General features: G+C 49.4%; 1 protein-coding gene across 1 annotated transcript; it reads left to right on the top strand.

Moving 5' to 3' along the window:
- The first annotated feature begins 2,686 nt into the window (after window positions 1-2,686).
- LOC135919135 (uncharacterized) lies at window positions 2,687-13,603 on the top strand. The gene is made up of 2 exons (XM_065452865.2): window positions 2,687-3,143; window positions 12,645-13,603. The coding sequence occupies exons 1-2, from the start codon at window positions 2,838-2,840 to the stop codon at window positions 13,047-13,049; spliced, it is 711 nt and encodes a 236-aa protein (XP_065308937.2). The 5' UTR covers window positions 2,687-2,837; the 3' UTR covers window positions 13,050-13,603.
- The last annotated feature ends 867 nt before the right edge of the window (window positions 13,604-14,470 follow it).

Below are 14,470 nucleotides of genomic sequence, written 5' to 3'. Positions count from 1 at the left end.
TGAAGGAGCGTGAGACAAAGGTGAAGTTCGGGCAGCTGCTGGATATAGTTCCATGCAGAAAAGTGGGTCTCCCATCATTTAACAAACACAGTCCTCGTTTAGAGGCAAATGACACTAACCTTCTGCCCCTCGAGCTTATCTTAAAGCTTCCCCTGAGATAGTGGTGGGCATTAAAATCTCCGGTCACCACCCAAGGCTGCGGAGTAACTGTCTTGATTCGCCGTAAGCGCTCGCGCTCCAGCCGACTCGAAGGCGCAATGTAGGCCTTAACTACAGCGAATTTGAGCTTGCCCTTCTTCACTGTCAGACGCACGTACTGGTCTTCATGGTCAGGTGGCACCTAATGGTGGCTATACGAAGGTCACGCGATATGAAAACGATGACCTTGCTTCATTCTCCGTGCGTGGCGGACATGAAGCACTATTACGCGTACAGTCTGATGTGTGCTGATAGGTGCTCACAGATGACGATGGTAGGGAACTGATTCACTAACACAAACTGTCGAAAGTCCGACATGCGTGACTTAAGTTATCTGGCGTTCCACTGAAACATCAACGTGTTCCGGACCTCGTCACGAATCGATGGCTTATGGTGAGCCAGGATTTCAACCGAGAGCTGCAAGTACTGTACTCAAAGTGTTCAGCATCTGTAGCGCACTCTGCACAGACGAAGATTTTTTGTTGTTAAGTATAACGCGAATGCCATTCAAGAGAGGCTGCAAAATGTTGCTGACTTGGAGATCACCAGCCAGCACTGCTTCAACATTTGCCGAAGCCATCAAGGTGGAAGCGTTTTGAGGTAACTTATCAGTGCGTTGTGCCCTCGGTAGCTCAGACAGTTCTTCAGGAGGGGCGAGAGATTTCGCTTTGTTTGTTTTGGTTGTATCAGTCTAGGTGGTGGTATGCGCTGATGCGGCAATTCTTCGGCGGGAGATGGCGTGTCACTATCTGCAGCTGCGGTATTTCGCGAACGTTTTCGGCGTCAATGCCGACATCGCTGAAGAACGGCAGCAGCCTTTCTATGCGTTGAATTGTCCTGCACCATTCATTTGAGGATCGCGAATTTCTCCCGCACACGCGGCCGTCCTTTAATGAGGCCTTGTGCGCACTACTGCACTTAGGCAACTTTAGAACACCTGTTCTGCAGGCGTCTTCTGAATGGTACTCAGAGCACAGCGGGCACACGACGTTGATCACACAGACACCCTTTAGGTCGTCAATCTTGCAATACTTGAAGCACTGGAGGGGCTTCGGCCCGAATGGTCGTACTGGATGGCGGACATGTCCTACTCTGACATGAGAAGGAAGGCTTTCTCATTCAAACAAAACGTTCCCAGAACGTGTGTTTTCTAGTCTGGCACCTTCGTAATGAAAATGCCTTCTGTCGTTGGTTTGATCAGTAATGGCACGTCCTAATTCGGGAGGGCAAACTGGACGTCATAAATGACGCTCACAGTACCATCGCTGCCTGTAGGGATCATTGATTGCATCTTTACATTGTTGATCTCGGTCATATTAAGTAGGCCTTGTAGGGCGCTTTGGTGTAACACGTCAATGGCTAGGACATTTTTGCACGAGTTTATTCTCGTTTTTGATCCAATTTGGTGCAATGTTCTCGAGCAACGATGAGAGCACCTGTTTGTTTAGGAGCCGCAAATTGGTCGCCGGGTCTAGGGCATGAAGAGTACAGTGTGCGACCAGCGCTGCGGTGCACTCCTTATGGTACAGGCACGTGCCGATGAAGTTGCTTGCAGTAGTATTCATTTTGCTGGTCTTCTCATCACCATTTTGAACTCATCGTTCGAGAAGTCGTAGCTCTCCGTGCATAGCTCAGTGGCCTCGCTGTCTTCATCGCTTGACGCGCTTCCACGTTTCCTGTACGTTATCCAAGAAGGTCCTTGTAGTTCTCTTCATCCATTGCCGCAAGGAGGGAGCGGCAGCTCTCAGAAATGCATAGAAACAAAGCGAAAAAGTAGAGACAAAAGTACAAGCCTTCTGTGAAAGAATCACTTCGTCTCGCTCCCGTGCTTTTCCAAAAATCCATGCAATGTATTGACACAAGATAAGTTTTACTATAAGGTTTAGGTCTAAGACATTCAAGAAAATTACATTGAAGAAATCAATAGTGATTTCGACAGTAGGCAATGGCTCATATGGGAGATTTTCTTCCAAGTTCGAGGCTCTGAAAGCACTTTTATTTTTCATGGGAGTTGCCAGTAAATACCGCTGGCAACGATGTATAACAGCAAACCTTTCTGTATAGGTTCAGCAGGCAATCTTAAGGTTACGCAATGGATTAACTTCTATATTAACCTTATTTCAGAACCATGTATCACTTACCTCAGCAAACTTTGGAAGCATGTTATTGGCAATAGTTTTTTCATAAATGTGTAATGGTAAGTGACTGTGACAAAGAAGGTAACTAGTCGTAATTTTTTACAAGAAAATCTGGCCTGAGCGACGCATCTCGGATACTCGGAGTGGAATGATATCAGTTCGCGAGCTTACAATGTGCAGTACACCAGCGCGACAGCATTATCACCCGAATAGGCATACCTCTCGGTGCTCGTCATTCACGCGCTTCGTATCTAATGTTAACAGTGGCAACGGGATGACTTGAAGCGATAACCTGAAGGAAATATTTTTTTGTAAGCGTGCCACTTCAAGTATACACCGCCGGTGCGTCCTACGCTGCTGCCACTGCCACCGCTACCACGCCCATGTTATCTTACCAGGTTATCACACGCCACGTGATCGCAAAGAAACGCCCGCTTTTGCAAAGCGCAGTGGCTCAGTGTCCAGTGAAGCCTTGGCATTGCCCCTCTTCCGCTACCACCGATGGCCGCCACGCGTGATGTCGGACGCCGTGCTCTGCACCGAATGACCGGCTCGGTCAGCGGCGTCAATTGGCGCCCGACGCTTTTCGAGGACGAGGTGACGTTGGATCGTTACGCCTGCTGTATCTGTTACGTTCTTCCAAGCACGACGTTCGTGCTTCCCTGTTCGCACGGCTTGTGCGAAAAGTGCTATGCTGGCTGTGTCATCGGTGATGGCGGAAGCGTCTGTCCCCTGGACGGAGAGTCGTTCTGCGAGGCCGAGTGCCAGGAATTGCAACTTCCAGCTAGGAAGAAGCTGGGCCTTAAGGTGAGTACCCTCCATCGGTCGTTACCTTAGTAACGGGGGCAAGTCGGACGACGGTTCTGTTAAGAGCTTTCGCGTTGTGGTCAAGTGCGACTCTCCTGAGCCGCTGTAAACAGCAACATACAAAAAAGGAAAGACAGAAAGGTTAACCAAGGTCATGCCTTGTTTACTGCCCTGCACCTGGGTCGGGGTAGACGCGTACAAGAAAAGATAACAAAAAGGTGTGGTTAGAGTGAGCTACTAGGAGAGAATGTTTGCTTCTGACCATCACGGGCCTTCCTATGGTCCAGTCACCTTGACCAAGTGCAACGGGCCTTCATTACCTTTATGAATTGGTAGTGGTAGTGTTCTGCCTTATTGCTTTGTTCGTTGCGTACAGTACTCACGGATTGAAATAGGACATTCGGAGCGCGTGGCCGTCGCTACATGCAGCGCCCCCCGTGGATGCTCATGGAACCAAGGTGCTGCATTGTGGTATAGCGCGAGGGGGAGAACATCTACGGAGCAGACTTACTCCTTCCGGTCGCGAACGAGCCGGCCTGTGGTTTACCACACTGCCTGCGTGGCGCTGCAAGGCTTCCGCGTTCGTCTGCCGACCGAAATGGTTCGGCGGTGCGCAGTGCCCGTTTTGCGGCGGCGTCTGCTTGCGCATCTTGCTTGCGCGTTTTGGCGATGCGGCACGCATGCTGTGCAATTAAGACACAGGATTCAGCTACGTGATAGCGCCGTATGTGCCTTCGTTGACATTATCAACACTTGCACAAAAGAAAAGAAAGTATTTCGTCCGTTTTGTAACGACAAAAAAGAAAAGAAGCAGTCAAAGGCCTGTCCTCGTGCAACATTTAAACGAAGTCTCAGTAATTTGTTGGTTCACCCCTAGCAGCGAATACGGTGGCCATTCTGCGTGGCAAGCTTTCGTAGAGGCTATCGCCCAAGGAAGAAGGCGCTAGCTTCTCCCATTTCTTCTTGAAGAGCCGCCCAAAGCTTGTCCGAAGAACACCTGTGGAGCGGCCGACGAGACAGGGCCTGCTTTATTTCAGCCTTAACATTCTCAATAATATTAATGTCCGCACCTTGCGGAGGCCAGTTCAACACCATCACACACTTGTCTTCCAGCAGGCCAGTCATGGAAAAAAAGAAACGTTTTTTGGCGTGCGCTCTCTCCTTGCGGTAGCAGAGTGCACGGAATATAAAACCTAGTTTTTGAAGAAAACGCAACCTAGCCGCCACATACCATCTACCCCATCTATCATGCGCTACGGGAATGTAAAGAAAGATAAACGCTGGCTAATTTTTTTTAGTGAAGCTGTGTAACCCCCGAATTTGTGAAGGAGTCCATCTGCCTGGTGCTTCGTGTCCTCCCCGCTCGCTGCTGCTGGTCCCATTTTGATGTTAACGTGCTCTCGTCCGTAAAAAAGGACATTCTGCCACTCTTCCATGGTCCAGGACCGATGCTCCTGTGCAAACAGCTGCCTTTTGATCCTGTTTTCTGAAGAGCTGAAAGGCTTAATCGCCGCCACACAACTACGAAAGCAACTTGTGGGAAAGTTCTCGCGTAATACTTGTGTGCTGGCTGCTAGCCCCAGGTCATTTCGTATTTCTTTCGCCGTCATCTTCGGGTTTCGTCTCGCTGCTTCCACTATACGCTCGTCGTCAGAGTCGGTCGTCACCTTCGGTCGGTGACATCTGGGCAGATTTGTCAAACAAGCATCCGTCCTGAAAGCCCGCACAATCCTGCTCACCGACGAGCGGAGGCGTACGGTCATATCGGCGATTTGTTGCTGCGGTAAACCTGCTGCAGACAATCACAATCTGCATCCGTTCCGAGATGGGTATGCCTGGCATTGCTGCTCATGTTTGAAACGGAAGCGCGTCTTGTGTTCGCCATATGTAACTACCTGCGGCGCGGCTTCTGCTGACGTCAGTACGACCAACAATGCCGGGTGTTATCATTTCGAGGCTGAATAAAGAAGGCAGTTTCTCGTCGGCTACTTCCCAGGTGTTCGCACGAAATAAGCTATTCTTTTGTGCAGATGTTTATCATATCTACGAACGCACACAAGGCGCAATCTCGCAACTGAATCCCCTGTCTTGCTTGCACAGCCTGCGTGCCGCATCGCCAAAGCGCGTGCAATGAGAGCGTCGTCTGCTCGCGCAGGTGTGCACCGTCGAGCCATTTCAGAGGGCACACGAAGGTGCGCAAGCTTTGCAGCGCCACACTAGGCAGTATATTAAACCACAGGCCGGCTCGTTCGCGACCGGAAGGAGTAAGTCTGCTCCGTAGATGTTCTCCCCCTCGCGCTATACCACAATGCAGCACCTTGGTTCCATGAGCATCCACGGGGGGCGCTGCATGTAGCGACGGCCACGCGCTCCGAATGTCCTATTTCAATCCGTGAGTACTGTACATGTTGGCGCACATGTGAACCTATGTTATGCCGGCTCCCACCTGCAACGCTCGGCTTTGAAGGTAGGAAGATCAATAAATATATACCCACGCGCATGCTTCCTCCACGGCTCGCTGATTCGCATGCCTTTCGCCTACTACTCAGTGCTTAAGTCAGTCATTCTGACGTATTTGTACAGAAGCTCATGATGCAGGTCTGCCGCGCCAACGTTTAGGAAGCACTCTCATGTAGCGCTAAACGATTCAGGAACCTGAGTGTATACGTCGCAAAATTTTTTTCTGAACGCGGTGGGTGTCGCTTGTCTGCTCTAGCCCCACACAGTAGAGTACCTTCGGCCAAGGTACCACTAGCTTTCCTCTGAGAGCGGTCTGTCATCTAAATGACTCATACTAACTCGGTGAACGAATCGTTGAGCATGGAAGCATTGGCAGTGGCCCACAAGGGGTTTCAATGTTGGGAAAACATTAATATTTTCGCACTTTCTTTACCCCGAATTCACACACTTGCTCTGCTGTGTGCTTGCGTATCACGCTATGGTCAGTAAGGAGCGAATAAAGAACGCATCTTCGACGAGTTTGCTTTTTCACTGAAATTCAGTTTTGAGTTAACAGATGGGTTTAATGCCCGTGCGTATGACAATAAGTTTGAACGACTAAAATACTTATCGAAACAGTGCTTATAAGTCTGTAAGCTGATCGCTCTAGCGTGCTTGAAGTCGAGCGTCCTGACCACCAGCCCACGTCGGCATTCTACTGCGATAAGCCACAATAAGCTCCTTGAGTGAGCCGAGTGTTGGTCTTGGAGCTGCGCACAACGATGCGCCTTTGGAAAGAAAGCGCTCCGACGTGATTAGGCAAGGGATGAAGGGTGTCTCGTTGTGGAAATGTGGAAGCAAATGATGCCTTTAGTGAGTTCGGAATATCTTTATTGGTAGAAATTGTACCCTAAAAATTCATCGCGGTGGCTCAGCCAATCTGACGTTGCTCTGCTGAGCTCGCAGCTGCTGTCTCGATTCTGGCCGCGTTTCAAAGGGGCGAGAGAGAGAGAGAACAACTTTATTGAAAATGCCTGCAGAATCGGTTAGGCTCCCTCCACGCAGGGAAGACAAGCTTTTATCGCTACGTGGCCACTACGTCACTCTCGTGCGTTGTGCTCCTCGAGGTCTTGGTTCCTCGCTACTTCCGCGGGTCCGCGAGAGCCACCGCCCCCTTCCTGGGCGTGCTGCCCCACTTCTCCTCGGTTTCGTGTGGTCGCTGCCTCTGTAGTGCTGCCGAGACCTGCTGGACGGCCTTGAGTTGTGTCTCTTGATCATAGCTCCTCGTTGCAGCCTCTAGCTGCGGCAGGATCATCGTCTTCTCGCTGGCTTCTTGCGGATTTACACTACAGTCCCAAAGGATGTGAGCCGCGGTGGCTCTCTCCTTCGCGCACAGTCTACACACGTCACTCGCGTACACGCTCGGACACACGTGCTTCGCTAGCACCGGGGTGAGCAGGGACCCCGTCTGTACCTGTCTGTAAAACACTGCCTCCTTCCGGGTAAGCCCCGGGTGAGGTGACGGCATAGTCTCTGTTCAGTCTGTACCACTTCACTATTTCGTTTAAGGTGGTCATCTTGTCCTTGGCACTGCACCGCGACCAACACTCCGAGTCAGCCATGCTTGCAGCTGCGCGGTTGGTTAGTCCTCGCGCGGCCGAGTTGGCCTCCTCGTTGTGGCTGACGTTCCCGCGTTCCGACACGTCACTGCCCATGTGGGCCGAAAACCACTTGATCACCACAGCGCTTTTGCGTCCGATGTCTTCGGCCTTGCGCAGTATGCGCGCAAGCTCACTACATACCTTACCCTTGGCGTAGTTCTTCACTGCCGTTCTAGAGTTACACAACACTGTAGTGCATCCGGGGTCGGAGACGACCAAGGCGATGGCCACCTCCTCCGCCCGGTGCGCCTCTCGAGTCCGGACGCTCGCCGCGGTTTTCGTTGCACCCGTCAATGCCGCGACAGCCACCGCCGCGTATGCGTCACTGCTCCCTCGATATATACTCCACCGCGTCCACGTAGACGGCGCCTTCTCTGGCGTGGAGGTCCAGGAGAGCCCTGGCCCTCGCCAACCTCCGCTCATTGTTGTGGTCGGGGTTCACGTTCCTCGTGATCGGGCAGACCCTGAGCTTTCTGTTGATGCTCTCCGGTATAGGTACGTCTTTCTGCTGCTTGTCTTCCCTCGCCTCGAGGCCGAGGTCCTGCAGTACCTGTCTTCCGGTTCTCGCTTCAGAGAGACGCTCGAGTTGCGCCGTTCTCTGTGCTTCGGCTATTTCGTCCAGCGTGTTGTGGACTCCCAGCGCCATGAATTTTTTGGTGCTCGTGCTCCCGAGGAGACAGAGTGCCACCTTATACGCCTTGCGTATGGTGGCGTCTATCTTGTTACGTTCGCTCGGCCTCCAGTTGTGGAAGGCGGCCACGTACGTTATGTGGCTAATTGCGAAGGATTGAGCGAGCCTAGTCAGGCTCTCCTCCTTCATCCCCGCTCCTCTATTAGACACCCTCTTGATGAGTCTCATTGCCGCGGCCGCTTTGCTCGCGAGCTTGTTGACCGTTTCACCATTGACTCGGTTTCGCTGGATGAGCAACCCGAGCACTCGAATCTTCTCGACCTCCGGTATCACTTGTCCTCCCGCCGTCTTGACCGTGATCTTGGGACGCTCGTACTTGAGTTCCATATTCTTTCTTTTCCTGCCCGCTCCTGCCGGTGGAATCACCAGCAGTTCTGACTTGGCCGGAGAGCAAACGAGTCCAGACCCGCCCAGCTGCTCCTCGATGGCGTTGACCGCGTCTTACAGCGTTGTCTCGATGTGTCCGTCACTTCCTCCCGATACACATAGCGTAACGTCGTCGGCTTAGATGGTATGCCGGAGTCCTGCTACTCTTTCTAGCCGTCAAAGGGGCGAAGCGCCTAAAACGCTCTTTACTTCGGTTTGGATGCCCGTTGAAGTACCCCAGGTAGAAAAAATTGTTCCACAGCTACGCTGTGCCTCATGTACCAGATTGTGGATTTAGCGTCTATAAGCGCACAATGTTTGTGCCCACAAAGACGAGCAACACTCAAATCGCAACGCTGGCGGCGAGCAGAATGGCCGCCGGTCGTCAAGGTTGAACTGACCGGTAAAATCGACACGCCATTTACGCATGCATCGCGGTGCACTTCCGAGTAATCATTCGCGTACGTTTTAGAAACTGCGACACTATTCGTGTCGCGCAAGCAATTTTATGAGACAGGACACATTCACCACAAAATTGGTAGCAGCATTCAAATAACTAATTGGAACGCAATTCAACGTCTAGTTGGAAGTAAATGAAAAGCAATGTCTTCCTGCCAGAGTTGGGAGTGAGAATCGGGGTGTATGATCCAAGGTCAATTCACATGGTCGCGAAAGCCAGGCTGAAATGTGGTTCCAAACCATTGAGGAGCGAGAGCAGGTAGTGCGATTGAAGTGTGACTACATGTCGCGGGGCAAAACACTAGTTCATGAAAATAATGCGTAGTTAACGTCAGCAATAGAATCATTTCAAACAGTACAAGCAATATCATGAAAACAGTAAAATGTGAAGTCACTGGTAGTTGCTTCCATCGACGAATAATTAGGAGCATGCAACTGTGCAGGTTTTCTGTAGTTTGCTCTGCCGAGATTGTATGTAACAGTGTAATGTCAAAACTCTTATTCGTTGCCATACAAAAGTCGACATACCAGGTGTCCCAACTATAATGCACAAAGATATAAAACATGCAAATGCCACGTAGCTGGATAGAACCAACGAAATATTGTTTGCCTTCGATTGGAGCTACTCAGAATATTTTTTGTATTCCGCCTAATATTCATGTTTAGTGTTATTTAACTTCCCAAGTATACTGAGATTCAAAGTGTAAATGACAAAATTGTAGAGCAACATGAAAAACTAGCGATATAGCTTTGTTGCTAAATACGGGCTACAGTAATTTTTTATTTTCGAGCATCAAAGGAGCCAGCGAGTACACAAATTGCCACACAATTCGCAGCTTGATGCACGTGGGGTGCATTCGCGGGATTCTTTCAGCCTCGGAAAAGCCCTTTGTGCAGCAGGTATTGAGCAACGCGAAGCTTGGTCGGGAGTTTTTCATGCTCTTTTACAATTATCTCATTGACATTTCTCATTGATAAGTTGATTCATTAAGACTAAGTATGCAATTAGGTGGAAGGCGAAAAATATAACTCCTAGCGACGGCCAACATTGCTTTGGCTCTGTCCAGCTACGTGGCATTTGCATTTTGTTAATGCTTGGCTCCAGTTACGTGGGGGCTATATATAAGGGTGAGGGCTGTGTATAGATATGGGTGCATTCGTAATGGATTGTGACGCGATGTTGTGGCGAGTGTTTTCTTTTACGCGTCATCTGTACTGCTTCCTCTCCCTATGCGAAGTCCGCTGACGCAGCAATCGACTTGGCGCAACAAGCCACGAACGACACGCGTTTATTTTTTTCCACCCAGAAGTTGGCCCCTCGAAATGTAGATGGCGCTGCCGTGCCTCCACGAGGTTGTCTCACTTTCATCTTTCTTTTCTTTTTTACCATATCTAAGACACTGGGCAATATAAGAGCTTGGTGGCGCAAACCACGACCCCGTTCCAAAGGGGACGCTCATAGCATCCATCCATCCATACAATGAGACGCCATTGGAAGTCGTATGGGATTCTATAGGAGTTTCGCTATCATCCGTACAGTCACCCGCAAAAGTTTAAGGGGCACGGGTTTCACGGCAAATGGGGATTTCTTCTGTTAAGGAGTAGCGCTTTCTAATTTAATGGATCAGTGTAGTTCGCAAGAACTGCTACTGATCAAAGCTTTTGATGAGAGGCTACGTGCACAGGCTTCGCGGAAATTTGGCTCCTTGGCAAATCTCGCGTCTCGTAAACTTTTGCGGGTGACTGTACATACATATACCTTGTATAAAGCGTATAACCTATTGTGACAGATGTGCTGGAGCGACAACCTTTGATTGACGATGCCTAGAGGTTGAATCGCTTACGAACACTTTTCAGTCCACGCACAGCCGACGTCTGGCATCTTCTGCACGTTTCTTCTTCCGCTCTTCAAAGTTAGCTTGGTTGAGTAATTTGATGAGGGGTGTCATAGCAATTCGAAGGCCGAGTAGCAAGCGAGAAAGCAAGCAAACTTCGGTCTGATGCATTGTCGCTGCCCCGATGTACTGGAATATTACCGGTGCGCGAGCGGCGATGTAGCGCTCCCCCATGTGTGCGAAATCACCGCGTAACAGCGCTCTTGTCATCTGACTTATTGAGTGATGGGAGTCGGAAGAGTATTAGTCTTTAGACTAAACTAGTCGCGACTGCAAATAGACTGCAATGTCTCAGGAATTGACCCATGGAAAAAACTAGCGTTAGAAACAGATACCACTTACGGAAAAGTCGCAGCACATCGGGAAGGACATTCTCTTCAAAATTTCGAATACAGGGGACGCAACTTGCGCCACGGATAACTGCATAAAAGCGCTACTTGAAAAACGGTCACCGACGAAAAGTAAAATATGCGTCGCAATGCGCCATTTGAACAGCAACGTCCTGATGCTGCAAACAGGACATGAACGCTAAAGAAGGGCATAAATTTAACAAACGAATAAGAATTTGTTTTACAATATGCATTCAAAGAACTACTAAAAGCACACTACACGCGGATGAATTCTGCATGGTCATGCGCAGCGCTGCTGTGACTGCGAAACACCATCGGCCACGACTCCGTCGTGCACCCGCCGTGGTTCCTCAGTGGCTATGGTGTTGGGCTGCTGAGCACAAGGTGGCGGGATCGAATCCCAGCCACGGCGGGTGCATTTTGATGGGGGCGAAATGCGAAAAACACCCATGTGCTTAGATTTAGGTGCAAGTTAAAGACGCCAGGTGATCTTAATTTCCGGAGTCCTCCACTACGGCGTGCCTCATAATCAGAAAATTATTTTGTCACGTAAAACCCCATAACGTTTAACGTAAAACCCCATAATATTACGTATGTTACTGACGCCGGTGGTCAGTAACACGTTTCTCCTGTGACATCGAGAGTGCATGGGATAATAATCGGAGACCCGTCGTCGGATCGTCTTAGAGGGCGTGTAGATACTCTGGGCATAGTGCTGAGCTCTGAATAAGAAGGTATAGTTTGCGTGGACGAATGAATGGTTCTCTTTGCGAGGACTCGGTCGTGCATTGAAAATGAATATAAATCGGCCTTAAAACGTCCTCGGAACGAACCTGATGCTGCCTTTTAAGTGCTCGAAGATAGTTTGGGGCCTGCTTGGAGCTTTTAGGGGAAGTAGCCGACGTTTATAGTTTTAAGTAAAGCATCGTATATAGTCCCGTTTTTATTGCGTTGGCGGGTTCTGTACGGCTACGGACAAGCGGTGGGCATCATAATGTTTCCGCCTGGACTTGTTTGTCATGGTAATGTCGAATTCCGGTAGTCTATGGCTCCACTGTGTGGTAGGGCCGGAGTGACCTTTCAATTTACCAGCTACTACATGCAGTCTGCTCTCTTAGAAGTTAGAAACGCCTAGCGGACCAACAAGACTGGAATTTTCCATAGCCTGAACTATGCAGACTGGTGGCTAACCGGGCTCGTTGGCACGAACACATACATCAGCAAACAACGCAAGAATGGAACACGGAAAATGGATCTTTCTACACGTTTGAAAACAATTGAATAATTTAGGAATGCAAGTTTATATGCAGATCGGAGATGTTTGTTGGAATCTGTCAGGGGAAGCTTTCGTGAAATACTCACTTGGCCAAGCATGTGATAAAGCTAAACTCGATGCGCCTAATGTGTTCGTTTGCTTACTGCACATTTTAGAGCTTTAGTTTGTGGAAAAATTAGGTCTGTCAATCTGTGCTGAAACTTAGTCACGTATGGCATGGTCGCTTGCGGCAGTTATCTTGCTTGATAAAGTGTAGGCGGATTATCAGATGTTAGAAGTGTAGAGTTCTGAAGATTGCTTTTCTTAACATGAAAATTTATCGCCATCCCCCACTCCCTCTCCCCCTTATTTTTCATTCTCTCAGGCCTACTGCTGGAATAAGCCATACGGCTGCGATTTCGTCGGCCCTCTGGTGGCGATGCTGCACCACTACGAGGAAGACTGCACCTTTCACGCGTTCCCGTGTCAACAGTGCGGCGAGAATATCATGATAGATGTGTTGGCTGCTCACTACATTGGTCGGTGCAGTACCATATCCTCAAGTGTGGCACTCGACGAAGTTCCGCGACAGGACGACACTTCCGTCGCCAGCCATGACGTCACCGCTGTTCCACACGAAGCCGACGAGCAATTGCTGCGTACGTATGAGGAAGACAGGATCACCGCGCTTCAGCGCTCGATCGACACACTCACGGTACTGGCCACAAACATAGACGCAAGGCTCGACGAGACAGAGGAGCAGCTTGAGAAGCTGGAAATGAAGATTTAGCTGCCAGCCTTGTGACTGCAATTGACGTGGCGCCACCCGCCGATATACTTCTATGACAACCGGCTTTGCTTCGCAACTGCAGCAGCACGCGTTTATTTCGTTCTTGGAATAAGTTTCCTGGCTACTAAAAGGTGAGGCCACAGCCGGAGCGTGTCCTGGTGTTCTAGAGAAGCAGTGGCGGGAGGTGATGACGAACATCCTTCGGGATTGCAATGGCTTTACGCGATTCGCTGCCGCCTCAACTCAACGGAGCGCATAGTCTCCCTTATATAGGCGTATTACGCAAACGATTGTTACCCAAGCCGGAGGAGATCAATTGAAATCGCCACACGTGACTTACCGAAGACACTAAACTTGGTTCGTCGTGCACCGACGCTTCTGCGACTCGTGGTGTCATGCGAACATTCGCCACTCGATTTGTCGATGCATTGCGAGCCTTTAATAGTCGCCTTTTTCATCTTATTGTTTTACTTTTCACAATCACTCACAGCATACGGAGACTACGCTGGCTGTTTGTCGGAAGCTGTGTGAACAAATAAAGAACTTGCTGATTACTTGATTCGTCGCACGCAGCCAACATGACGAACAAAGCTCGCATACATAGACACACGTAGGGGGTGTCCCATTTATCTAAGACCAAGATTTAAAAAAAAACACCAAGAGGTCTAGACAAACTGTAGCGACTGCATAGTATCGGCGGTCGTGTGTACTTAGAGCCAATATTTTTTCATCACCAGGTATTAAATGCCTTTAATTAGCGAACTTTTCAATGATTGCTTGAATGGCAAACATGTCACTTACAGAGTTGTTGGGAAGCTGAAATAACCCCCGAATCAAGCATTCATTTCGTGCTGAAGTGTGCTTGTCTTTTTTTAAAAAAAAAGCCCTTGAAATAGGAAAAAGACGAAATCGATGGGCGCTCGCGCGCCACTTCTCAATTGCCTCTAAGCGACCCTTGAAAGATATAGGGCTGCATTAGTTTATCGCCGCATCGAACAAGGCTTCGTCAAGTAGCACGGCTCGAAAGGTTTCTCGACCTAACTGGCGTACGTGGTGCGATAAGCGTCATGATCTGCGGAAGCAAGACCTTTGTGTTCGATCATGAGGCACTCAGCATAGATTTAACCTACGCGTATCATGAAACAAAGCTACAAAAGCAATTCAACCAATATTAGAGTGCACAAAAGAGCGCGAAAACAGAAAGGCACCTTTCGGAAAAACAGAAAAATACGCCTCACTAAAAGCACGTGAGGCGTATCAGCCGTCGACAAAAAAAAACATCCATAAGCGCAATTGATCTAGCCATTTACCCTTTCCGTCTCTAATTCCGGGAAAGCGGCAAACAATGCAGCTTTTTTTACCTACTTCCGTCTTCATCGCACGCTTTTTTATGTAATGATAGAGTGACAAATTAAAGTGCG

Source organism: Dermacentor albipictus, chromosome 3 (genome assembly GCF_038994185.2).
Source record: "Dermacentor albipictus isolate Rhodes 1998 colony chromosome 3, USDA_Dalb.pri_finalv2, whole genome shotgun sequence".
NCBI classification, from domain to species: domain Eukaryota; kingdom Metazoa; phylum Arthropoda; class Arachnida; order Ixodida; family Ixodidae; genus Dermacentor; species Dermacentor albipictus.
The sequence above is the reverse complement of the archived record's forward strand: the minus strand, read 5'-3'. Positions and strand labels throughout refer to the sequence as shown.